The sequence below is a fragment of the Haematobia irritans genome, chromosome 3, assembly GCF_050003625.1.
Source record: "Haematobia irritans isolate KBUSLIRL chromosome 3, ASM5000362v1, whole genome shotgun sequence".
NCBI lineage: Eukaryota > Metazoa > Arthropoda > Insecta > Diptera > Muscidae > Haematobia > Haematobia irritans.
The window spans coordinates 213,634,394-213,658,656 of NC_134399.1; the positions used below are offsets into that span (position 1 = coordinate 213,634,394).

Consider the following 24,263-nt stretch of genomic DNA (forward strand, 5'->3'; position numbering starts at 1 on the left):
TCCAATCGACAGTCGGCTGAGTGGACAGCGACCGGTGAACCGTCTCCGAAGCGTGGAAAGACTCAAAAGTCCGCTGGCAAAGTAATGGCCTCTGTTTTTTGGGATGCGCATGGAATAATTTTTATCGATTATCTTGAGAAGGGAAAAACCATCAACAGTGACTATTATATGGCGTTATTGGAGCGTTTGAAGGTCGAAATCGCGGCAAAACGGTTCCATATGAAGAAGAAAAAAGTGTTGTTCCACCAAGACAACGCACCGTACCACAAGTCATTGAGAGCAATGGCAAAAATGCATGAATTGGACTTCGAATTGCTTCCCCACCCACCGTATTCTCCAGATCTGGCCCCCAGCGATTTTTTTTTTGTTCTCAGAACTCAAAAGGATGCTCGTAGGGAAAAAAATTTGGCTGCAATGAAGAGGTGATCGCCGAAACTGAGACCTATTTTGAGGCAAAACCGAAGGAGTACTAACAAAATGGTATCAAAAAATTGGAAGGTCGTTATAATCGTTGTATCACTCTTGAAGGGAACTATGTTGAATAATAAAAACGAATTTTGACAAAAAAAATGTGTTTTTCTCTGTTAGACCGGGGACTTATCAGCCAACCTGTTATTTAAGCAAAAAATACTTAAGTCAAATTGAATTTTTTTGCCTTAGATAAAACTTAACAAATTTTCATGAACTAAAATGAAGAAGCCCACCAGCTTTGAATAGAAAATTCATTTTTTTCTTAAAAAAAAAAATATTTTATAACAAGGTACACAGAAAAAATGTTCATAGTTACACTAACGCTAAATTTAAATTATTTTTATTGTAAAAAAATTATTTGTTAGTAGTTAGATTTTATTACTTTTTGCGAAATTTTCCACAAACCAATGAAATTTTTGTTTTTTTAAGTATGTCTCAAATATTTTATGAACTAAACGTGAGTATAAAGTTCGATGACCGTACACATAAGTTCAATATGAACTAAAGCACATGAAAATTTTCGTATTATTCCCAAAAATAGTAAGACTGAACTACGGTATGGTTAATGATTTTCTTCTTAACTTTTAGTTAATATTTTCTTCTATTAGAGGGTGTAATTTCGTGAACTGTAGTTAAAAAGTACAACAGGGCATTAAATGTTAGTTCAATTTTCGTACGAGTTAGTTTATTCTTCCCATAAAACAGTTTACTTTTTTTCGGTGTAATTTAAACTTTACCTTTATACCAATTTTTTTTGTTTGAAAATTTACTAAGTGATAAATTTTTTTATAGTGCTGCCATTATTTTATTTTGTCTACGTGTAATCTAACATCTAAAAGTACAACTGGGCATTAAATTTTCCTAGTTTTAACAACGCTTTAGGGAAATCTCAAAATGTGTAGCAAAATTTAGTTCAAGTTTCGTACGAGTTAGTTTAATCTTCCTATAAAACAGTTTACTTTTTTTTCGGTGTAATTTAAACTTATACCATTTTTGTTTGTTTTAAAATTTAACAAGTGCAAACTATTTTTATAGTGCTGCAATTATTTTATTTTGTCTACGTGTAATCTAACATCGCATCTGGCATCACTGAATCCAAGTCATTGTATGAATTCATAGCTAAGGAATGCGGAAGTACTTAACTATTATTAGTATTACATTGAATTTGCAAAGTGATATTTTTTACTTCAAACACCACCGAATACAATGAAACTGACTGAGCAAAATAATAAATGAAAGGATTTATCCTTACGCTTTCGTATTTGAACTTTTTGGCCATTCCATTTTAGAAGAATAATTAAAATGTCACGGTCAGTTGGTTTTTATACCATAAACCGTCATCTTAAAAGAATTTTGCTAACACTAGTTTATGTGTTACGACCCCCCGGAAGAGGGAAATGAATTCCCCTTTTGTTTTTTGCACCATAGTCAAGATTTATGGCATTTTCCACAGCCATAACCTGTACGTTTTGTTGTACAGGATATTGCTGGTGAAATGGCGAAACAATTTACATGTTAATTTCTATGAAAGGCAAATGCAGAAGAACCTTTTTTTGAGCATTTTGATTTATTTGCCAATTCTTGTGGGATAAAAAAAAACCAGCATAAATTTAAATATTTGCACTCATTTTTTCTTACACCATAATAATTGCCATCACTTTGTATTACCTATTCCTGTATTAGTAGAATATGAATTTATAATTTTGTTCTCTATTTTTCCCCCATTTTTTTTTTTTAGGTCATCTCAGTATCGACTGGTACGAAATGTGTCAGTGGAGAACATATGAGCATTAATGGCTCTGTTCTTAATGATTCACACGCTGAAATTGTTTCACGTCGTTGTTTCATGAAATATTTGTATGCACAATTGGAACTACATTTCAATCCAGGTAAGTCCTTTTTAAGTCCATTAATATTTTGCATTGTAATATTTATTTCTTTTGTAATCGAAAATGAAAAATCAAACCAGAAAAAAAATCAGTATAACAAAAATTGATGTTTTGTGTTTGCATGCTTGTAGTTTATTTATCTCATCCATCGTTGTTCATTATAATCCATACAAATCACCTCCAAATTGTCTATATTTATTTAACTAATTGCTTGCATCCAATAAGTGTTTTTCATTTGTAGTAGTTTTCTATATGTATTTTTTTTTTTTTCTTTAAACGATGTTTTTTGTGTTTCATTATAAAGTAGTTGTTAGCTTTGTTCGTGAATAACTATAATAAATATTTCCCATACCGGGAATCGAACCCGGGCCTTCTGGGTGAAAGCCAGATATCCTAGCCACTAGACCATATGGGATACAGAGATAATGTCATTACATTACCTATATTTACTGAAGCATAAATCATTTTTGTTTTTACATTTAACTTATTTGATCAATACAAAAATAATTTTAACAAATATGAATGTTCAATTAAATTAATTAAAACAAAACGAAAACTAATTTAAAAAAAATCTTCCCATACCGGGAATCGAACCCGGGCCTTCTGGGTGAAAGCCAGATATCCTAGCCACTAGACCATATGGGATACAGAGATTAGTATAGTGGCATTACACATACAATAAAAAAACTAACACAGCAGGAAAGAAATAAAATATGGATAAAGTGTAGATATTTTAATCTAAATATTTAAACTAAAGTTTAGTAAATTTAAGGTTTATTTGTGCAAATTTGTATACCATCCACCATAGGATGGGGGTATATTAACTTTGTCATTCCGTTTGTAACACATCGAAATATTGCTCTAAGACCCCATAAAGTATATATATTCTGGGTCGTGGTGAAATTCTGAGTCGATCTGAGTATGTTCGTCCGTCCATCCGCCTGTTGAAATCACGCTAACTTCCGAACGAAACAAGCTATCGACTTGAAACTTGGCACAAGTAGTTGTTATTGATGTAGGTCGAATGATATTGCAAGTGGGCCATACCGGTCCACTTTTACGTATAGCCCCCATATAAACGGGCCCCCAAATTTGGCTTGCAAACCCTCTAAGAGAAGCAAATTTCATCCGATCCGGCTGAAATTTGGTACATGGTGTTAGTATATGGTCCTTAACAACCATGCAAAAATTGATCCACATCGGTCCATAATTATATATAGCCCCCATATAAACCGATCCCCAGATTTGGCTTGCGGAGCCTCTAAGAGAAGAAAATTTCATCCGATCCGGCTGAAATTTGGTACATGGTGTTAGTATATGGTCTCTAACAACTACGCAAAAATTGGTCCACATCGGTCCATAATTATATATAGACCCCATATAAAGCGATCCCCAGATTTGACCTCCGGAGCCCCTTGGAAGAACAAAATTCATCCGATTCGGTTGAAATTTGGAACGTGATGTTAGTATATGGTATCCAACAACCATGCAGGAATTGGTTCATATCAGTCCATAATTATATGTAGCCCCCATATAAACCGATCCCCAGATTTGACCTCCGGTGCCTTTTGGAGAAGCAAAATTCATCCGATCTCGTTGAAGTTTTGTACGTGGTGGTAGTATATAATATTTAACAACCAGGCCAAAAGTGGTCCATATCAGTCCATAATCATATATAGCCCCCATATAAACCGATCCCGAGATTTGGTTTTGGAACCTCTTGGACGAGCAAATTTCATCCGAGTCAGTTGAAATTTGGTACATTGTGCTAGTATATGGCCGTTAACAACCATGCCTAACTAGGTCACAAAAATTGGTCCATATCAAGTTCATAATTTTATATAGCCCCCATATAAGCGGCCCCCATATTTCAATTCTGGCTCCCTACGTACCGTGCAAAAGTCCATATCGATTCGTAATTATTTGTAGACTTACCTACACGTACCTTTTTTGTATAATATGTTATATACGACGATGGACTAACTCACAATTTAGAAAACGATTTCAAATACCACAACCCAAGTAATTCGATTGTGGATGACAGTCTTTCGTAGAAGTTTCTACGCAATCCATGGTGGAGGGTACATAAGATTCGGCCTGGCCGAACTTACGGCATACATACTTGTTTTTAATAGTTTTTAGTTTGTTTAAATCAAACACAACTTTTCGAAGTGAAGGAAACTTCCCATATTGGGGAAATTTTAACTAAAGCATAAAAATTATTTTAACAAATATGAATGTTCAATTAAATAGAAAAATTAATTAAAACAAAACGAAAACTAATTTTAAAAAAATCTTCCCATACCGGGAATCGAACCCGGGCCTTCTGGGTGAAAGCCAGATATCCTAGCCACTAGACCATATGGGATACAGAGATTAATATATTTGTATAACATACACATTAAAAAAACTAACCCAGCAGGAAAAAAGAAAATGTAGATAGACTTTAGATATTTTAAACTAAACTTTATTACAAACGACGATATGACAAACTCAATAAAATGGAGTTAGAAATTGAAAAAATATCCTGGAAAATTCAGCCTTGGTAAAACTAACAGCATATTTATGTATGTCGAACGGGCGCTATCGATCGACTGAAATGCATGGAAACAGCTGATTTTTTGGTTATAAATTCAAATTGGTCTTCGTATCAGTCGATCGATAGAGCTCGTTCGACATACAGAAATAGGCTGTTAAGCTTTATTTATGCAAAAATTTGTAATAGTTTTTAACTCATTTAAATCAAACAAAACTTTTCGAAGTGAAGGAAACTTTCTCATATTGGCGAAATTTTAACTAAAGCCTAATAATTCCATGAACCAAAATAAAGTTAAATTGGCTTTAGTGCCTTATTTCTAAGTACACTTACTCAGTCATAATAGGCAATATATTTGTTTACAATAATTATTTCCATGATCAACAATGAAATTATTTTCACATTCTATTAAATGCTATATAAAAATTAATTTTTTTTAAATTATTTAAAAAATCTTCCCATACCGGGAATCGAACCCGGGCCTTCTGGGTGAAAGCCAGATATCCTAGCCACTAGACCATATGGGATACAGAGATTAATATAGTTGTACTATATACACTTAATCAAGCATGATAGGCAATTTATATATTTGTATGATTAATACTTAGATTATTTCCCCAATCTGTTAACTATATTCCAAGATATTAATTTACATTCAATTAAAAAATTAACAAAATTGCCTACACTTAAAATATTGTACTTGAAATCGTGTAAACCAATCTAACTAAATGTCTGGCATCACTGATTCGAAGCCACAGACAATTTAACTATTTTAAAAAATATTTTATATTTAAAAATTATGTGCATGATCTACACTAAGATAATTTTCCATACAAAAATTAACTTTAAAAAAAATTATAAATCTTAAAAAAAAACTTCCCATACCGGGAATCGAACCCGGGCCTTCTGGGTGAAAGCCAGATATCCTAGCCACTAGACCATATGGGATATTATGCAATAACAACAGTAGCTTATGCCCATCTCTCATTCACTCACACACTTTCCATTGTGTCTTATTAATCAATAGTTCGCTCTATTTTTAGCACCACAATTTGCTGTGTGTAGTTCTAATGATGTGTTTCTACCTAAGCAAACGCCTGCTATAGACTAGGTAGAGACGATAGATAGTACACAAAACAAAAACAGAAAAGCGTTCAATACACAATCTTATAGAATTTCAAGAGGTTTTAGTTACCACGTTTTATTATTTTATTCATTAACAATAGCATGAATTAAACATACAAAACAAGTTTTTGTTTTGTTGAGTAGTTATAAGTAACAATCAATAAGACGATCCAGTCGAAACGTATACAAAATAAAAAAATATATATAGCAAAACTAATTTCTATAGTAGCAAGAATCGAACTCCATCCTCTTGGGTGAAAGCCAGATGTTCTCTCTGATAGACTATACTAAGAGAGAATCTATGACTGAAATCTATGATGAAAATATTAAGGGTTATTGTTTATTAATTTTAAAAATAGATTTTTTTAAGCTAGACTTAGAACACGTCAAGTATTATTTAAAATTCTTTATACCGTATTTATTACCAAGTTATGTATGTATTTACCAAGGAATATTGAAAAAATCTTTCCCATACCGGGAATCGAACCCGGGCCTTCTGGGTGAAAGCCAGATATCCTAGCCACTAGACCATATGGGATATATAATAATATAATAATAACATAATATAGAATAATAATTGATGAAAATTGGATATAGAATAATAATTGATGAGAAATAAAAAATTCACCACCTTAGGGTGGGTAAAGTTTTTCTTAACAAAAGTTTTGTATACCACGCCTTCTAGTGCATATATAATATCAGTGAAAATATATCAGTGACACCTATAGTCATGTCAATTTGATTTGAATTTATTATGAAATATTTATTAATTTCGTGAAAAAAACATCTTAGAATTTAACGGATGTTTATGAACTTATTGTTGACTTCAAATGTTTTTTTTATATAATATTATTAAATACTTGTAGGTCAAAGTGACAGCCCGATTTATTTCCAGGCTCACTTAGTGTATTCAGTCCATTGGGAAATACTTGGAATGTTTGTTCTAAAGGTATCAGTTTCGTAGTGAACCTTCTTATAGTAGAAGTTTTCTATGTCCGTTCATTTTAAAAAATCTTCCCATACCGGGAATCGAACCCGGGCCTTCTGGGTGAAAGCCAGATATCCTAGCCACTAGACCATATGGGATATAAAATAATCCATTTCACAAAATCGATTGCTTTCAAATGATTTTCTCTATAGGTAACTCTGAGTATCAAGGAATTTATTTAATTATAAAAAATTGAGATTTCAACGACCTACATTTTAGATTGTCTTTCAAACATTTAACAATTTCATCGAAAGTTTTAGTAAAGTCTTTAACAATTTATTAAAGTGAATTATATTATTATATTGGAAATTTTGCCTGTACAATAATTGTAAAAAGACAATACTTCACTACTACTAGTATTTTTAAAAAGTTCTTCCCATACCGGGAATCGAACCCGGGCCTTCTGGGTGAAAGCCAGATATCCTAGCCACTAGACCATATGGGATATAAAATAATCCTTTTCACAAAATCGATTACTTTCAAATGATTTGCCAATGTAGATATATAAGACACTCTTATTACTTTATATAGAAGAAGTTTAGATTTCAACGACCTAAATTTTACATTGTCTTTCAAACAGCTACTAAAATTGGCTAATGGCTATTAAGGAAGTAAACAATGTTGAACTGTGTCATCGAATGATTTAGTAAAGTATTTAGCAATTTTTTATAATGCAAATTTTGCATGTCCAATTATTTTAAAAAATTCTTCCCATACCGGGAATCGAACCCGGGCCTTCTGGGTGAAAGCCAGATATCCTAGCCACTAGACCATATGGGATATGAGAATTCGGTTTATTTTCTTCTTCAACTGCAGCATACAGAGTCAGATATCCTAGCCACTAGACCATATGGAACCATATAGTGTTGTAAATATTATTTCGTAGATCTTGTAAATGTGAATAATATTAAGTAGATCATATAAATGCAATAAAGTATTTTTGTCTTTACATCTACTCCATGTGGCATCATTGCATTATGTGCTATTTTTGTATATTTTGATGTTGTAAAATATGTACATGTCATCTGCAGCAGAAAAACTACTCGATATATTTTACAACAATATATATGTATTGCATTTAAAATTAATTTTGAAAGAAGCTTCCCTTACATGTAAATAAATATTTACAATCTTGGAACAGTTAAAGAATCCAACGCAAATATTTGGCATCATATAGGATAAATTATAATAATTACATGATTGCACTGAAAAACTAAAATAAGTAAGAAAATAGTTGTGTAAAAGCAAAGGTGTAGGGTATGTGCAGAAATTGCGGTATGCCCATTTCTTTTTTTTTTGATTGCTTAATTTTTAGTTTTTGTCCTACGTAATAAAGATTTTTCCTTAATAATTTTACGCGTGCTAATTACACCCACGATTAATTCTTAATTGGAGGATTATTACCTGGTTAGTTAAATTTAAACTATTATTATATAGAAGCATTTGATATAATTATGTTCAACTAACCACAATTATTTTTAAAAATAATTTCCCATACCGGGAATCGAACCCGGGCCTTCTGGGTGAAAGCCAGATATCCTAGCCACTAGACCATATGGGATAAATTACTAAATGTTCTTTAAATACCATGTCGTTATATAAAATTATATTTATATTGTATGAGCCTCATTTTATTGGTGTGCTTTCCTTATCAATGTTCTTAATTGCCTATATGCACATATCAATGTTCTATGGTAATGCTATGCGTTAACAAAACACATAAAAATATAAATACTATTTGTTTCAATGTTTAAAAAAAAAGACATTCCCATACCGGGAATCGAACCCGGGCCTTCTGGGTGAAAGCCAGATATCCTAGCCACTAGACCATATGGGATATGACAATTCGGTTTATTTTCTTCTTCAACTGCAGCATACAGAGCCAGATATCCTAGCCACTAGACCATATGGAACCATATAGTGTTGTAAATATTATTTCGTAGATCTTGTAAATGTGAATAATATTAAGTAGATCATATAGATGCAATAAAGTATTTTTGTATTTTTTGATGTATATGTCATCTGCAGCAGAAAAACTACTCGATATATTTTACAACGATATATATGTATTGCATTTAAAATAAATTTTGAAAGAAGTTTCCCTTACATATAAATAAATATTTAAAATCTTGGAACAGTTAAAGAATCCAACGCAAATATTAGGCATCATATAGGATAAATTATAATAATTACATGATTACACTGAAAAACTAAAATAAGTAAGAAAATAGTTGTGTAAAAACAAAGATGTAGGGCATGTGCAAAAATTGCGGTATGCCCATTTGTTTTTTTTTTGATTGCTTAATTTTTAGTTTTTGTCCTACGTAATAAAGATTTTTCCTTAATAATTTTACGCGTGCTAATTACACCCACTATTAATTCTTAATTGGAGGATAATTACCTGGTTAGTCAAATTTAAACTGTTATTATATAGAAGTATTTGATATAATTATATTCAACTAACCACAATTATTTTTAAAAATAATTTCCCATACCGGGAATCGAACCCGGGCCTTCTGGGTGAAAGCCAGATATCCTAGTCACTAGACCATATGGGATAATTTACTAAATGTTGTCTAAATACCATGTTTTTATATAAAATTATTATACTTATATTGTATGAGCCTCATTTTATTGGTGTGCTTTTCTTATCAATGTTCTTAATTACCTATATGCACATATCAATGTTCTATGGTAATGCTATGCGTTAACAAAACACATAAAAATATAGATACTATTTCTTTCAATGTTTAACAAAAAAAAAGACATTCCCATACCGGGAATCGAACCCGGGCCTTCTGGGTGAAAGCCAGATATCCTAGCCACTAGACCATATGGGATATTAAAAAAACACAAACTAAGGCTTGACTATTTATAGTTTGGTTAAGATAGCTTAACACTATTCTAGAATTTACATTACACTTCTATTGTACATTAAGTGTGTGTTTATTATTTAATACCCCAATCATGTTTAGAAGTTTCGATCGGTGTGTACATATGTAATATATATATATATCCATGCATGTCTGAATGTTTTTTTTTTTAATAATTTTCTAAGTGTTGAAACGGTTTTATTCTTAAATAAAATATTTTTCCCATACCGGGAATCGAACCCGGGCCTTCTGGGTGAAAGCCAGATATCCTAGCCACTAGACCATATGGGATATAGAAGAGACATTATTAAAACCTCAATCATTTGCATTATCATATTTTGGATTTTTTTAGAATTACAGAAAATTAATCTGAAGCAAATTTTTTCTTAGAGTTTGAAGTTTGTTTTGAATACTCATCTCTCGTAAGTTTTTGGATGATATACCACCACCACCACCATCGTCAACGACGCTACCACAAAATATGTTTACGTGGAAATACATTCTCATCAAAATTATTTTCTCATTATTTTTGTAATTCATTTTAATTTGTAGTTTATTTCTTTTTGTTTGAATTAATACACTAAAAATTTAAAAAAAACATCAATTTTTTCCAAGACTAGTTTACCCCAATCTCACCAAACTAATTATCATTACCACTACCCCCACCCATGAAGTACTGATTTATATTTGACTAAGTTCTTTTTAGTTTCCATCATAAGTTCCTATTTTACATGCAAAAGAAAAACTCATATATCCAAGAAAATTTTAATTACAACAACTCAACATAAAAACGAATTTTATTAATAATAAAAACAAAAATTTATTTTATTTATTTTTATAGCAACAGCAAATCAGTCAATTTTCGTGAGGAACCAAGAAAATGCGCAATACCCGTACAAATTGAAAACCGGTGTACATTTTCATCTGTACATAAACACAGCGCCTTGTGGGGATGCTCGCATTTTTAGTCCCCACGAAAATGACTCGAGTGTTGATAAACACCCAAATAGGTAAAAATATCTTTACAAATATTATTCCTATATATACTCTCTCTATATATATACTACTTTGAACTTTTCATTTTTTGATATAAAAAGTAAATCAAAAAAATAAAAATCTTTTAAAGTAAATTCTCGAAAAGCCAAGCCCAAAAAAAATTTACAAAATATTTCTTTTGTAGACCAAGTAGAGTAAAGATTTTTTGGAACCTCAAAACAAATATACACGTCAAAGAACAACAATTTCTGAAGAAAAAGTATTTAAAAGTAGAATAAAAAGACAACTAAGAACGACGTCGCGCTTAAAACTGAATGCAAAAACAAAAAACATCGTATACTTCCCATACCGGGAATCGAACCCGGGCCTTCTGGGTGAAAGCCAGATATCCTAGCCACTAGACCATATGGGAGGTTAGTAGTGGTCGTCTCGTCTCACAAATGTTTCATTTGAATTACTATTTTTAAATACTTTTCATTCGGAAGTTCTTGCTAAAGAAAAAAAGAACCAACTCAAATTTTTTTCTTTAAAATTAAATTTGATTTCCTTAAAATTTTCTTAAGTTTTCTTTTAGTATTTCTAAAACCCATCCTCTAATGGTTGATGTCGAATTTTGACCCATACTTTTTTACTTCTTTTATTCTTTTTTCTTGTTCTTTTTATATTTGTTTTTTTTTTTTCTGTAAATCTTCCTTTATCTTTCTTTGGTAAAATTCTTCTTTGAAAACATGTCTTATTTTCTTCCTTCCTTTCTTTAAATCGAACGTTATTTCTCATAAATTTTTTGAAAACCAAAATCTCTTAATATCGATAATAATATTTATCTTTTTTTCTAACAATGCTCTCTCCTCCTTTACTCTCCTCTTTTTCTCTCTCTACTTATGTCTACGTCTGAAACATTGTGGAATTTTTTTTTCAATGTCAAAAAAATTTATTTTGAACGATGACAAAATGATGATGATGATGATGTTGATTACTTATGTTGCTGTAAAAATGTCTATTTTTGTTTTCTAACACACAATAAAAATTTTCTCAAAATCCCTGATTATTTCGAAAAAAAATGAATCCAACTAAACCAAATTCGAAATCAATCACAACACATCGAACCCAAATCCTAAAAATGATACAAAAAACCTATGTGAATCCAATGTGATCTACGCGTACGTATGAGTAGAAAAGCCCGTGGTCAGTTGCGTACAAAAATTGAATCGGGTGAAGGAACTATACCCGTAAAAAGCAGTGATGGCATTCAAACCTGGGATGGTGTTTTGGAGGTAAGTTTGAATTGTTGAACAAAGAAATAAAGGTTCTGTTTTATCAGCTCTAAAATATTTGGAAATACTGGGAAGTTTTTTTGCACTTTTAAAAGTGTACATTTTTAAAATGTTTAATATGAAATTCGTGTTCTATGTTCTATGATTTAGACAGTATCAAATCAAAAAAAAAAAAGTATTTGATCAACTGATGAAGTATTTTCACTAAAAAAGTTGTATAAACCTGCCTCCTTTCAATGGGATCGACACGATAAATTACTGACAATTCGTTAATGAACATTGTAGATACTAGATATAAGTTAATATTATGAAAAAGTCGAAAAGTCTACCTTTTGTTTCTGAATATAATTCCTATATCAAATTGTTACTACAATATCAGTTATTTCATGTTTCAATCTACAAACTTTGGTTCGAGAGTCAATCTTATTGAAATTATAATCATCCTGAAATACCCTGTTATACTGATACTGAACTACCCTGTTATTATAAAATATATCAATTAGCACAATAATGTCACCCGTTAGCAAAATATTACAACTGTATCAGCTGTTTCATAATGCCATGAAACAGATGAACCGCCTATAACCACTTATGATTACGATTTGAAATAGACATTTTCTATATATAATCCATCATTTAATTGGCATGTATACTAATCTCATAACTTTATTTTTAATTCCCGGTAGGGTCATCGCCTACTCACCATGTCATGTTCGGATAAAATTGCCCGCTGGAACATTGTCGGCATACAAGGATCTCTACTGTCCTCTATTATTGAGCCAATCTATTTGCATTCCATAGTATTGGGCAGTCTATTACATCCCGAGCATATGTATCGTGCTGTATGTGGTCGTATTGAAAAATCCATACAAGGTCTTCCACCACCGTATCACTTGAATAAACCACGTTTGGCTCAACTCACATCATCGGAACCAAGGAATCAAGCAAAGGCACCAAATTTCGGCATTAATTGGACTATTGGTGATACTGAAGTAGAAGTAGTCAATTCATTGACTGGCAAAACAGTCAATAATCAAATCTCACGTATAACCAAACAAATGTTCTTTAACAAATATGGATCGCTGGTTAAAAATCTACCTGGATTGCCAGATAGAAAGCTGATAACAGATTATGGACAGACCAAGGCCAAAGTTAAAGACTATCAGGTGGAGATATTAATTGAAATAATAATTTTAATTGAAATAATGTGATTTTTTTGTGAAGACAGTGTTTGATAGGGAGCCTTTGAATTAACCGCATACAGTTCAGTTCATAACGTTGTAAGAAAAGTAAAGGGTGATTTTTTAAGAGCTTGATAACTTTTTTAAAAAAAAAAACGCATAAAATTTGCAAAATCTCATCGGTTCTTTATTTGAAACGTTAGATTGGTCCATGACATTTACTTTTTGAAGATAATTTCATTTAAATGTTGACCGCGGCTGCGTCTTAGGTGGTCCATTCGGAAAGTCCAATTTTGGGCAACTTTTTCGAGCATTTCGGCCGGAATAGCCCGAATTTCTTCGGAAATGTTGTCTTCCAAAGCTGGAATAGTTGCTGGCTTATTTCTGTAGACTTTAGACTTGACGTAGCCCACAAAAAATAGTCTAAAGGCGTCAAATCGCATGATCTTGGTGGCCAACTTACCGGTCCATTTCTTGAGATGAATTGTTCTCCGAAGTTTTCCCTCAAAATGGCCATAGAATCGCGAGCTGTGTGGCATGTAGCGCCATCTTGTTGAAACCACATGTCAACCAAGTTCAGTTCTTCCATTTTTGGCAACAAAAAGTTTGTTAGCATCGAACGATAGCGATCGCCATTCACCGTAACGTTGCGTCCAACAGCATCTTTGAAAAAATACGGTCCAATGATTCCACCAGCGTACAAACCACACCAAACAGTGCATTTTTCGGGATGCATGGGCAGTTCTTGAACGGCTTCTGGTTGCTCTTCACTCCAAATGCGGCAATTTTGCTTATTTACGTAGCCATTCAACCAGAAATGAGCCTCATCGCTGAACAAAATTTGTCGATAAAAAAGCGGATTTTCTGCCAACTTTTCTAGGGCCCATTCACTGAAAATTCGACGTTGTGGCTCGTTAGTAAGTCTATTCATGATGAAATGTCAAAGCATACTGAGCATCTTTCTCTTTGACACCATGTCTGAAATCCCACGTGATCTGTCAAATACTAATGCATGAAAATCCTAACCTCAAAAGAATCACCCTTTATAATGCAAACATAATGAGTAGTCTCCGAAATAAAACATATTTGAATTTCAATGGGATCCAAGAACATTAACAAACGCCAAAAAAAAAATAAAAAAAATGTATATATAACATTATTGATTATTGATATAAGATTGCTGGTTCAATTGTTTATATAAGATTGTTGTTTATTTTTATTAATTTATATTTAATGTTTTTATATAATATTGCAATTTCCGTTAGCGTAGTACATTGTAATTCGTAATTGTAATAAGAGAGAAGTTCACCTATGTGGTATCACAATGGACTGAATAGTCTAAGTGAGCCTGATACGTCGGGCTGCCACCTACACCTTATAATTCGTTAAATTGGCCCAGTAAAGGCTTTGAATTGCTTAAATAAATGGAAAATAATCCCTTGTACACTCAACGAAAAATGTCCAGAAAACACAATTTTGAGTAGTTGCTTTAGATTTTCGTAATTTTTGGTCTAACCTTAGTCTATTTCTAGACTTTAGAATGTTCCCCAAAGTATTTAAAAAACTGATTTAAAGCCTACATTATCCTTTTTTGAACCTTCAAAGGAAGTTCCAAAATACACTAATTGGTTTGATTATGGCTTAGAAGTATAAACACGATTTACTTAGCGGGAGTTCATTCCACTTGAGTTTGAATATGACAATATTAGAGTTCAGCTTTTCAGCCATAGAGTAGTGGACATTGGTGAAACTTCCTGAAGAATTTTTGGAAAAGACCATTTCACAAAATGAAATCTACTATCAAACACTAGTCTTCACAGAATTTATTTCTATCAATCCATTCACATTAGGCTCGAAATCTACTAAAATGGATTTGACTTATGCAAATCCAAAATGATAGTTGAAATCTAAATTAAAATGGATTTTGGAAGTGTAATGTGAATGAGGTATAAGTTTACATTATAAATATTTCTATATCTTATAACCTTTTTGCAGATTGCCAAACGAGAATTATTTGCCGCTTTTCGTCGTGAAGATCTGGGCAATTGGTTAAAGAAACCACAAGAACAAGATGAATTCGCGCTTCCGGAATGACTGCTTAAAATTGAAAATTTTAAACAAATGACAAAAATAGTTGTTTTCCAATGTCAACAAATTCAGCAAAAGCAGCAGCTACAACAACAACATCAAATACAATATCAATATCAGCTTTTTCGCAATCCCTTTACAAAGGAGCCCATAATTATGATAGCAATAATATTAATGCAGCTGATAATGATATTTTATTATTATTATGTAATAATAACAAAAACAACAATAATATTCTATAAAACAATTCAAAATATTATATTATATTTAATAGCTATAGAACTACAAGAACAACAAGACAAACAATTTGGTGAAAAACAACAAAAAGAACAACAACAATATTTATTATTATTATTATTACAAATTCAATTAGTACTTATGATAATAACTTTATTACAACAATTATCAGAAATATTATTATTATTAGCAATATTTCAATTTAAACTTTTATTACAATTATTACAACAAAAACAATTACTATTCACACATGTATTTGTAGTAGAATTACAAAATGAAAACATAATGGCTTTTGTAGTTGTTGCATATGTTGAAGAGGAAGTAGAAGATCAACATGAGCAGAAGCAACCATCTTTGCCTTCGCCTAATCTTCCTCTTTATGCTATTCTTTCTTCTATCTCTCCAGGATTTGTATATCAAATATTGTTTGATCCATTAAAACAAGTTTTTAATTGGATGATTATAGAGCAAACCTTCAAGTTTTATTCCACAAATCCATTGGCAATTCAAAAATATTCCATTTTATCTCAAAAGACATGGCGTAAATCTTTGAAATTAAATTTAAAAATTTCTAATATAAATGAAAATGTGTATAATTCCTTGATTAATCCGTACATCAAATTAGGGAAATTGACATATGGTCTTGCAAAAATCGATTTTATTATAGAAAATCTCAAACTTTCCCTATTTATTGCTCAAGACCTTTTCACAAAGAAACTACGCAATTTCATTAAGGCCATGGATAAATTAAAAATGCTCATGACAAATGCTTATCGTTGTCATCATTATCACCACCATGTTTTTGAGAATAAGCATTGCCGCAATCGGCAATTGCCCAAGAAGGAAGACATATTACAAAATCAACAAATTAATCATAAATTATTAGAAAAAGATGAGATGAACAATTCTTATCGAACAAAAGCAAATTTTATTATGTTATATAATAAATTGAGCTCTAGAATATTTCTAGAATAGAATGTAGCTAAGATGCTGGAACTAAGTAAAGCAAGTATTATGGCGTTTTAGTCCAAAAACAACCAAAACACATAACACAGAAATCACACTTACACAGACATCGAGACAAAGACAAAAACAGACAGAATGAACAGAAAGACAATTCCAAACAAATATCATACACCGTCAATTTTTTTTACATATACTCTACATAAAAATATTAATCCCTTAATATTCATTGCATATTCAGAAAAAAAAACCAGGACACACATTCAGATTCTAAAATATTTAGACCTATATGATGAGATAGTTAATACAGACGATGCAATTTTAATTTATTTGATTTGTTTCAATTTAATTTTTTTAAGTTCTTTTGTGATGTTGTTAGAAACATAATATATACAGTGAAACCTCTCAAACTTGAACATTCTGAAAAGCGAAACTCTTCTCAAAATTGGGCAATTTATATGAGACATTTCTTTTTATCATCACATTCATAGTTAGGGGGCCCAACTATGGTCAAATTCAGGCCACTAGGTTTGTCCACTTTATTTATCCTTAAGATAAATTGGTAATCGCTAGTACTGATTGGCACTGAATTCTAACGAACCATTTGAGTTTTAAGTTTTCAGTGATAAACTAGAAATGGAATCCCGAGATATACATTCTACCCATTTTCTGAGACAGAATTCTTTCCATAGATATGACAAAGACTAAATCGATGGAATCGTACAATTCATGTAGTTTATCACCTATCGTCAGATTTCTACTACAATTCAATTTCCACTATTCACGAAAATCCACGAACATCATTCATGAGTAATGATGAAACTTTTTTAATTCATTAATTGTTTAATTAAATATAATATTTTTATTATAAATAAAACCTTCTCAATCTCTTTAAGTGAATACTTTTTTAAACTGAAATACATTAATCGCAGAAATAATTCAAGAGTCACCATGACTTACAGTACGGTCACACTGGGCAAATATTTGACAGAAACCGAAAAATAATTAGTCACCACAGTCAAACCAGCTCATATTGGAAATATTATATCACGATAAGAGTATTTTCCAAAAACGGTATGCAGATATTTCGGAAGTGCTGCTGGAAAAAAGTTTGACACTCATTTTGGGCAAATATATGCCTAGTATGACCATGCTCTTATGCTAGTGAATAATTTTCCGAAAATTTCGATGAATATGGAGAGTATCACCAAGATCACCAAGATTTTGAAATTGTTTCACATTCATCTGGTAGTGGATATGAGAACATAGACATATTTCAATGGTGAAATAGGAAAGAGGTACACTGAGACGATTTACTATCCATATCCATAGAGGCTAAATTGTTAGAAAATCCATTGGTTATGGCCCAGTTTTAATTGCAAAATAGCCCTCACAGTTACACAGAAAAAAAATTGATCCAAATAATTTTTAATTTAAGCATCATCAATCATAGAAAGTGAATAAAAAATCATTGCTCCAATTAAAATTTTTCTGATTGATTTTAGCTTTAATTAAAAAGTCTACTAAATTTTTAATTGAATGTTTTGAAAATTCAATTAAAATTTTGGTGATATTTTTCCTGTGTAGACTTCTATGGATAGCTAATGGTTTGCTTAGATATTTCCGATGTATTTAAGTTTCAAAAATGTCAATTTTCTAAACCGTCTTTTTCGACGAATTGATTTTTTTTTTGATTGGGTTTTTGCTGTAATTAAAAAATCAATCAAATTTTTAATTGAATGCTTTGAAAATTCAATTAAAATTTTGGTGATATTTTTCCTGTGTAGACTTCTATGGATAGCTAATGTTTTGCTTAGATATTTTCAACGTATTTAAGTTTCAAAAATGTTTGTCTTTTTCAACGAATTCAAATATATGAATCAATTAAATTTTTAATTGAATAGTTTTGAAAATTCAATTCAAATTTTATTTGGTAAAATTTTGGTGATATTATTTCAATTAAATTTTGAATCGAATAGTTTTGAAAATGCAATTAAAATTTTAATTGTTAAAATTTTGGTGATATTATTTCTGTGTATACATCTATGGATAGAAATATTCGACATTTTTAAGCTTCACTAATGGATTAACAAAATTTATGCAAAGAAATTGTCTTAAACACCAAGTTTTTTTTCTGTTTCTCTTTTTCCGCAATGAAATTTATCTATAAACACTGTGTAGGAGTGAAATGTCCTTAATTGTTTCAATTACAAACAATGTAAGTTAGCCCTTTTACCATAATACAGTGGTAATTTGAAAATTAAAACAAGAACTCATTTTAAAATATAGTCAAATAGTGATATATTCAACATCATTTCTACAAACATCACCTAGATTTTATGTTTATACTTTTGTTATGTTCGAAAAAAAAATATTTTTATATATCCCTTTCCTTAATTTAAGTATATTTAATATTATTTCATTTGTTAATATTGTCAATTCATCTTTGATTAATTTATAATTATTACAAAAAGTCCCTGTTAAATAGTGGCAATCTAAAGTAAAATTGTGCAAATATTTTGTTTTATGTTTAGCAATTTTGTGTATAGTCTTTATCGCAGAAGTCAATTTGTGTAGTAGTAACTTCTTTTCATTTTTTTTACATTATATAAGAATACAAACAATGTGAGCTAATTGTAAGTGCATAAGTTTTTAGTGAACCGTCACCTCATGTTATAAATTTTATTTATAAGTTTCTTTTTCTATTTTTATAATAAGTATAATTTCTATTATTTTTTTTTGTTCTAAAATCCACATCCAACACATGCTAGACATAGAATATAAGATTATATAAAAATAAATTTGTTCTAATCATCCCCAATACACACACCTGCTGTTTGTTTCGTCTTTTTATTTATGTTGAAACTGTTTTTATCTATTAATATGTTTACTAATTTCAGAGACCCAATTTAATTTTAACCAAACAAAGAATGGGATACTGTGCGATGTTATAGAAAATCTTGCATTTACGGCGTTAGATTCATACATGTTTGTTTATTTTATACTTTTTACAAAAATATACAATAATGTGCAACACATATTTGCAATATACGTTGGGTCATTATTTGCGTTTTTTGTTGGATTTTATTGGACTCTGAGTACAGGATTAATTGACAACCTATTAGGTTCAGACTTTCAACAGCTAATTTGACAGATATGCAAATACCAATAGCCTGAATGACATTTGTTGTGTCTCATTGGCTTAGCCTGGATTTTAATGATTAATTATTAGCAAATATCTTTCAGAATAGTTGTAAGCAATGGTTCTAAAAATATCCAACGTTGTTTCTCGTGTCAGTGTTTTATGATTCCTTACACATCTCAATACTTTTGATTTTTGGAGAAAAAATCTTGCAAATACTGACGCGACAAAAACGGAACGAAAATATCGTTTCGTTTGACTGAAATGCCAAAATTCAGCTGTTTCGATATCCTAGCATAGACCAAGGAAGGTATAGACATCTCAAGTGAATTCACATCGCTGTAGTTTGTCTACACACCGTAGATGGCTCTTTTTCGTCTGCAATTGAGTGATTTTTTAATTTGGCTTTAATTTGTTTTCTTTCCTTTGTTCTCTCGTTGAAACACCAAATATTGTGAAAGTTTATAAAATACTATTCATCCACACCTTTTTTGTAATGCAAATTGACTAATTTATACGGTTATTCTCGTTTTCCAAAAAGATATTGAGTCACTTGACTGCGCAATTGAGTGGAATGACTGCGCACTGCAAATAAACAAAACCATGGTGAATTATCAAGGTATGTCTCTATATTTTCTTGGTCTATGATCCTAGTAGAATGAGAACATACGTTTCAGATATGAAAATTTGGCCGTACATTATTAATCTTTCTAATAGAAATAAAATATTGACAAAAATTTATATAGAAAAAAAAATTTTGACAAAAATTTCTATAGAAATAAAATTTTGGCAAAATTTTCTATAAAAATGTTGACAAAATTTTCTATAGAAATAAAATTTTGACAAAAATTTTCCTAGAAATAAAGTTTTGACAAAATTTTCTATAGAAATAAAGTTTTGACAAAATTTTCCATAGAAATAAAGTTTTGACAAAATTTTCTAGAAAAATGGAATTTTGAAAAATTTTCCATAGAAATAAAGTTTTGACAAAATTTTCTATAGAAATCAAATTTTGACAAAATTTTCTATAGAAATAAAGTTTTGACAAAATTTTCTATAAAAATGTTGACAAAATTTTCTATAGAAATAAAATTGTGACAAAATTTTCTATAGAAATAAAATTTTGGCAAAATTTTCTATAGAAATAAGATTTTGACAAAATTTTCTATAGGAATAAAATTTTGACAAAATATGCTATAGAAATAAAATTTTGACAAAATTTTCTATAGAAATAAAATTTTGACAAAATTTTCTATATATATAAAATTTTGACGAAATTTTCTATAGAAATAACATTTTGACAAAATTTTCTATAGAAATAAAGTTTTGACTAAATTTTCCATAGAAATAAAGTTTTTACAAAATTTTCCATAGAAATAAAGTTTCGAGAAAATTTTCTATAGAAATAAAATGTTGACAAAATTTTCTATAGAAATAAAATTTTGACAAATTTTTCTATAGACATAAAATTTTGACAAAATTTTCTATAGAAATAAAATTTTCACAAAATTTTCCATAGAAATAAAGTTTTGACTAAATTTTCCATAGAAATAAAGTTTTGACAAAATTTTCTATAAAAATAAGATTTTGAAAAAATTTTTTATGAAAATAAAATTTTGACAAAATTTTCTATAGAAATAAAATTTTGACAAAATTTTCTATAGAAATATAATTTTGACAAAATTTGCTATAGAAATAAAATTTTGACAAAATATTCCATAGAAATAAAATTTTCTATAGAAATAAAATTTTGACAAAATTTTCTATAGAAATAAAATTTTGACAAAATTTTCTATAGAAATAAAATTATGACAACATTTTCTATAAAAATAAAATTTTGACAAATTTTTCTATAGAAATAAAATTTTGACAACATTTTCTAGAGAAATAAAATTTTGGCAAAATTTTGTATAGAAATAAAATTTTTGCAAAATTTTCTATAGAAATAAAATTTTGGCAAAATTTTCTATAGAAATAAAATTTTGACAAAATTTGCTATAGAAATAAAATTTTGACAAAATTTTCTATAGAAATAAAATTTTGACAAAATTTCTAAAAAAATTAAATTATGACAAAGTATTCTATAGAAATAACATTTTCTAGAGAAATAAAATGTTGCAAAATTTTCTATAGAAATAAAGTTTTGACAACATTTTCTATAGAAATAAAGTTTTGGGAAAGTTGACAAAATTTTCAATAGAAGAAAAATATGTCCATGACCGCAAGCAAAACGAATACTCCCAAAATTGTATAATTCCAAAGGTCAACTAACAAAACTAAACAGAAATAAGATTTTAGGAACATTTTCCAAAGAAATAAAACTTTGAGAAAAATTTCTATAGAAATATGTTAAAATTGTGAGAAAATTTTCTGTAGAAATAAAATTTTGCAAAATAAGATTTTTTTGTTTGGTATTTTTTTTTTGGTCCATTTTCCAAATCTTGGTAGAATATTTTCGGCTCGAGTGGCAACCGTGCTCGAAAACCAAATAGGGTACCTTAATTGCCTTCATGAACAGGCAAAATCGACTCGGGATGAATCGTTCGTCTAGATTGAAACTAAAATAACTTTAGATATATTTGCTACAAAATCCTGAAATTTATCATGAACTCATTATTTATGCTTTACTATCGAACAGTGAAACAATTGGGATTCCACAGACTCTGGCTTTCGAGATATCAATATGCAATTTTTGACGAATCGTTCGTTTCGAGGCGAATGAAAATTCCACGAACAGGCAGTAAGTGTTTGCAAAATTATTTTTCCCAACAACATTCCCATCAAAATTAAAATAGGGCCTAATTTTGTTGTGGTTCTATTTTCAGGCGCTATAAAATTAAATTTAAACTTTTTTATATTTTTTAGGGAGTAACTTCATTTTATTTTTGTGGAAATGCAAACCATTATGAAAATAAACTTCATTATTTCAAATGAAAATGCATCTCAATTTCTTTTTGGGATTGTGTTTCGTTTTCAAGTAGAGCTAATTTTTCGCTTTCTAGGATTTTACAATGGTGGCAACTACCATAAGATTTTTTTTTCGACGTGGAGGGCCTTTGGCCGGATTTTATGATTTTTTCCTATGGACAGAGCCCAAAGTGGGCTAACGCCATTCCCAAGTGATTCGTACCTAGTAACAAATATTTATATTTTCTTTAAACATCATGTTTTTTCTAGCAGTTAGGTTTCATTGATCTTCATTCTTCAGTTACATTTTGTTGGGGCTTATATTCATATGGAGCTCATATTCATTATGAAGCATTACTCCATATTTGGGGCCTTATTCTTATTTGGTATTAAGGGTTCATTTTTATGAGATGAATTTTCCATTTCCATGCTTGTATGAACCAATAACCGATATTTACGCCCATTTTCATGAAGCTTCGTTAGTGCTCCGTTAACTAATGAATTTTTAAACCGTATTATGGACATAGCTGCCGTCTTGCCAGCTAGGAACTTAACTGCCGACAATTTTTCAGATAAAGTTAACCGGAGAGAAGATATTTGAAATTTTCTTTTTGTTAATTGGCAGTTAAAGCCTAACGGAGCTACATGAAAATGGCCGTTAGAGTTCTACTTTAGTTTGGATTTTAGGTTTCACTTTTATGGGATCATTTTTCGTACCGACAAATTCAGAATTTGGATTTTAAGGCTAATTTTTGTGGGACCAATTTTGATACCAACAAAAAAATTTTGGTCATCATTTTTGGTCCAATTTTATATCATTAGGTATCCCCTGATAACGACTGCTATTAACACTGGACTTATCAGATGAAATTCTTAAAAATAAAGTGTAGGATTATAGTTTATGAAAATTTATTAAATATCTTTATTTATTATGTGCACCTATTTTATTTACAGTTAAAATATTTTCAACTGTCTTTATTTATTATTTAGTTTTCCATCGACAATGAGACTAAATTGAATTCAAATAGTTTTCATACATTATTACTTGAAAATGTTTTGATTTCAAATATACTTAAATTTTTTTATTTAAAATGTATAAAATTCTCGTATGTATTAATAAAATCTCAATCGAAATCATCATCTTCCAAAGTAAACAATCCCAAAGAAAAACAAATTCTCTCAATAAATTATAGGAAAAGGCTTTAAACAAAAAATAGAGCGATTGAAATAATTAATTAACAACTAGTAAAATTTTTTCTATAAAATACTTACAAAAAAAAATAAGGGAAAAACGAACTAACTATTAATAGAAAAGTATACAAATAAATCACTTAAGATTTAAAAGAAAATTAACCAAACTTTGTAGTAGCTTTAAACCAAAACAAATATGAAAAAGAATGAAATGGTAAAGTTTTTTCCAAAATCTCTCACAATGAAACAGAACTTGGAAGAAAGAAACGAAACGAAAACTTTGGTACTAAAATCAGCATCTTCCAATTGACGAATCTTAAACTAGGCGCATTTTCACAATTAATTAAACAAAAACGCATACACATACATACAAACATATATTTGCAATAGTAAGCAATATCA

The 24,263-nt window shown here is 30.0% G+C and overlaps 1 protein-coding gene and 14 non-coding genes across 20 annotated transcripts in view; 1 reads left to right on the forward strand and 14 right to left on the reverse strand.

Moving 5' to 3' along the window:
* Positions 1–15,575, forward strand: part of Adar (Adenosine deaminase acting on RNA) — a 379,994-nt gene extending 364,419 nt beyond the window's left edge. For all 6 annotated transcript variants that reach the window (XM_075302731.1, XM_075302730.1, XM_075302729.1 and 3 more), the window contains 5 exons: positions 2,210–2,360; positions 10,724–10,892; positions 12,053–12,152; positions 12,839–13,318; positions 15,329–15,575. In XM_075302731.1, the coding sequence (XP_075158846.1) occupies positions 2,210–2,360; positions 10,724–10,892; positions 12,053–12,152; positions 12,839–13,318; positions 15,329–15,427 (999 nt within the window). In that variant the 3' untranslated portion in view covers positions 15,428–15,575. The remainder of the gene's footprint in view (positions 1–2,209; positions 2,361–10,723; positions 10,893–12,052; positions 12,153–12,838; positions 13,319–15,328) is intronic.
* On the reverse strand, positions 2,704–2,775 carry TRNAE-UUC (transfer RNA glutamic acid (anticodon UUC)). Its single transcript has one exon. It is a non-coding gene; the product is annotated as a tRNA-Glu (tRNA).
* On the reverse strand, positions 2,934–3,005 carry TRNAE-UUC (transfer RNA glutamic acid (anticodon UUC)). The gene has a single exon. It is a non-coding gene; the product is annotated as a tRNA-Glu (tRNA).
* On the reverse strand, positions 4,657–4,728 carry TRNAE-UUC (transfer RNA glutamic acid (anticodon UUC)). The gene has a single exon. It is a non-coding gene; the product is annotated as a tRNA-Glu (tRNA).
* TRNAE-UUC (transfer RNA glutamic acid (anticodon UUC)) lies at positions 5,352–5,423 on the reverse strand. Its single transcript has one exon. It is a non-coding gene; the product is annotated as a tRNA-Glu (tRNA).
* Positions 5,773–5,844, reverse strand: TRNAE-UUC (transfer RNA glutamic acid (anticodon UUC)). Its single transcript has one exon. It is a non-coding gene; the product is annotated as a tRNA-Glu (tRNA).
* TRNAE-UUC (transfer RNA glutamic acid (anticodon UUC)) lies at positions 6,488–6,559 on the reverse strand. Its single transcript has one exon. It is a non-coding gene; the product is annotated as a tRNA-Glu (tRNA).
* Positions 7,036–7,107, reverse strand: TRNAE-UUC (transfer RNA glutamic acid (anticodon UUC)). Its single transcript has one exon. It is a non-coding gene; the product is annotated as a tRNA-Glu (tRNA).
* On the reverse strand, positions 7,383–7,454 carry TRNAE-UUC (transfer RNA glutamic acid (anticodon UUC)). The gene has a single exon. It is a non-coding gene; the product is annotated as a tRNA-Glu (tRNA).
* Positions 7,718–7,789, reverse strand: TRNAE-UUC (transfer RNA glutamic acid (anticodon UUC)). The gene has a single exon. It is a non-coding gene; the product is annotated as a tRNA-Glu (tRNA).
* On the reverse strand, positions 8,499–8,570 carry TRNAE-UUC (transfer RNA glutamic acid (anticodon UUC)). Its single transcript has one exon. It is a non-coding gene; the product is annotated as a tRNA-Glu (tRNA).
* On the reverse strand, positions 8,775–8,846 carry TRNAE-UUC (transfer RNA glutamic acid (anticodon UUC)). Its single transcript has one exon. It is a non-coding gene; the product is annotated as a tRNA-Glu (tRNA).
* TRNAE-UUC (transfer RNA glutamic acid (anticodon UUC)) lies at positions 9,778–9,849 on the reverse strand. The gene has a single exon. It is a non-coding gene; the product is annotated as a tRNA-Glu (tRNA).
* Positions 10,102–10,173, reverse strand: TRNAE-UUC (transfer RNA glutamic acid (anticodon UUC)). The gene has a single exon. It is a non-coding gene; the product is annotated as a tRNA-Glu (tRNA).
* Positions 11,219–11,290, reverse strand: TRNAE-UUC (transfer RNA glutamic acid (anticodon UUC)). Its single transcript has one exon. It is a non-coding gene; the product is annotated as a tRNA-Glu (tRNA).
* Positions 15,576–24,263: the final 8,688 nt, after the last annotated feature.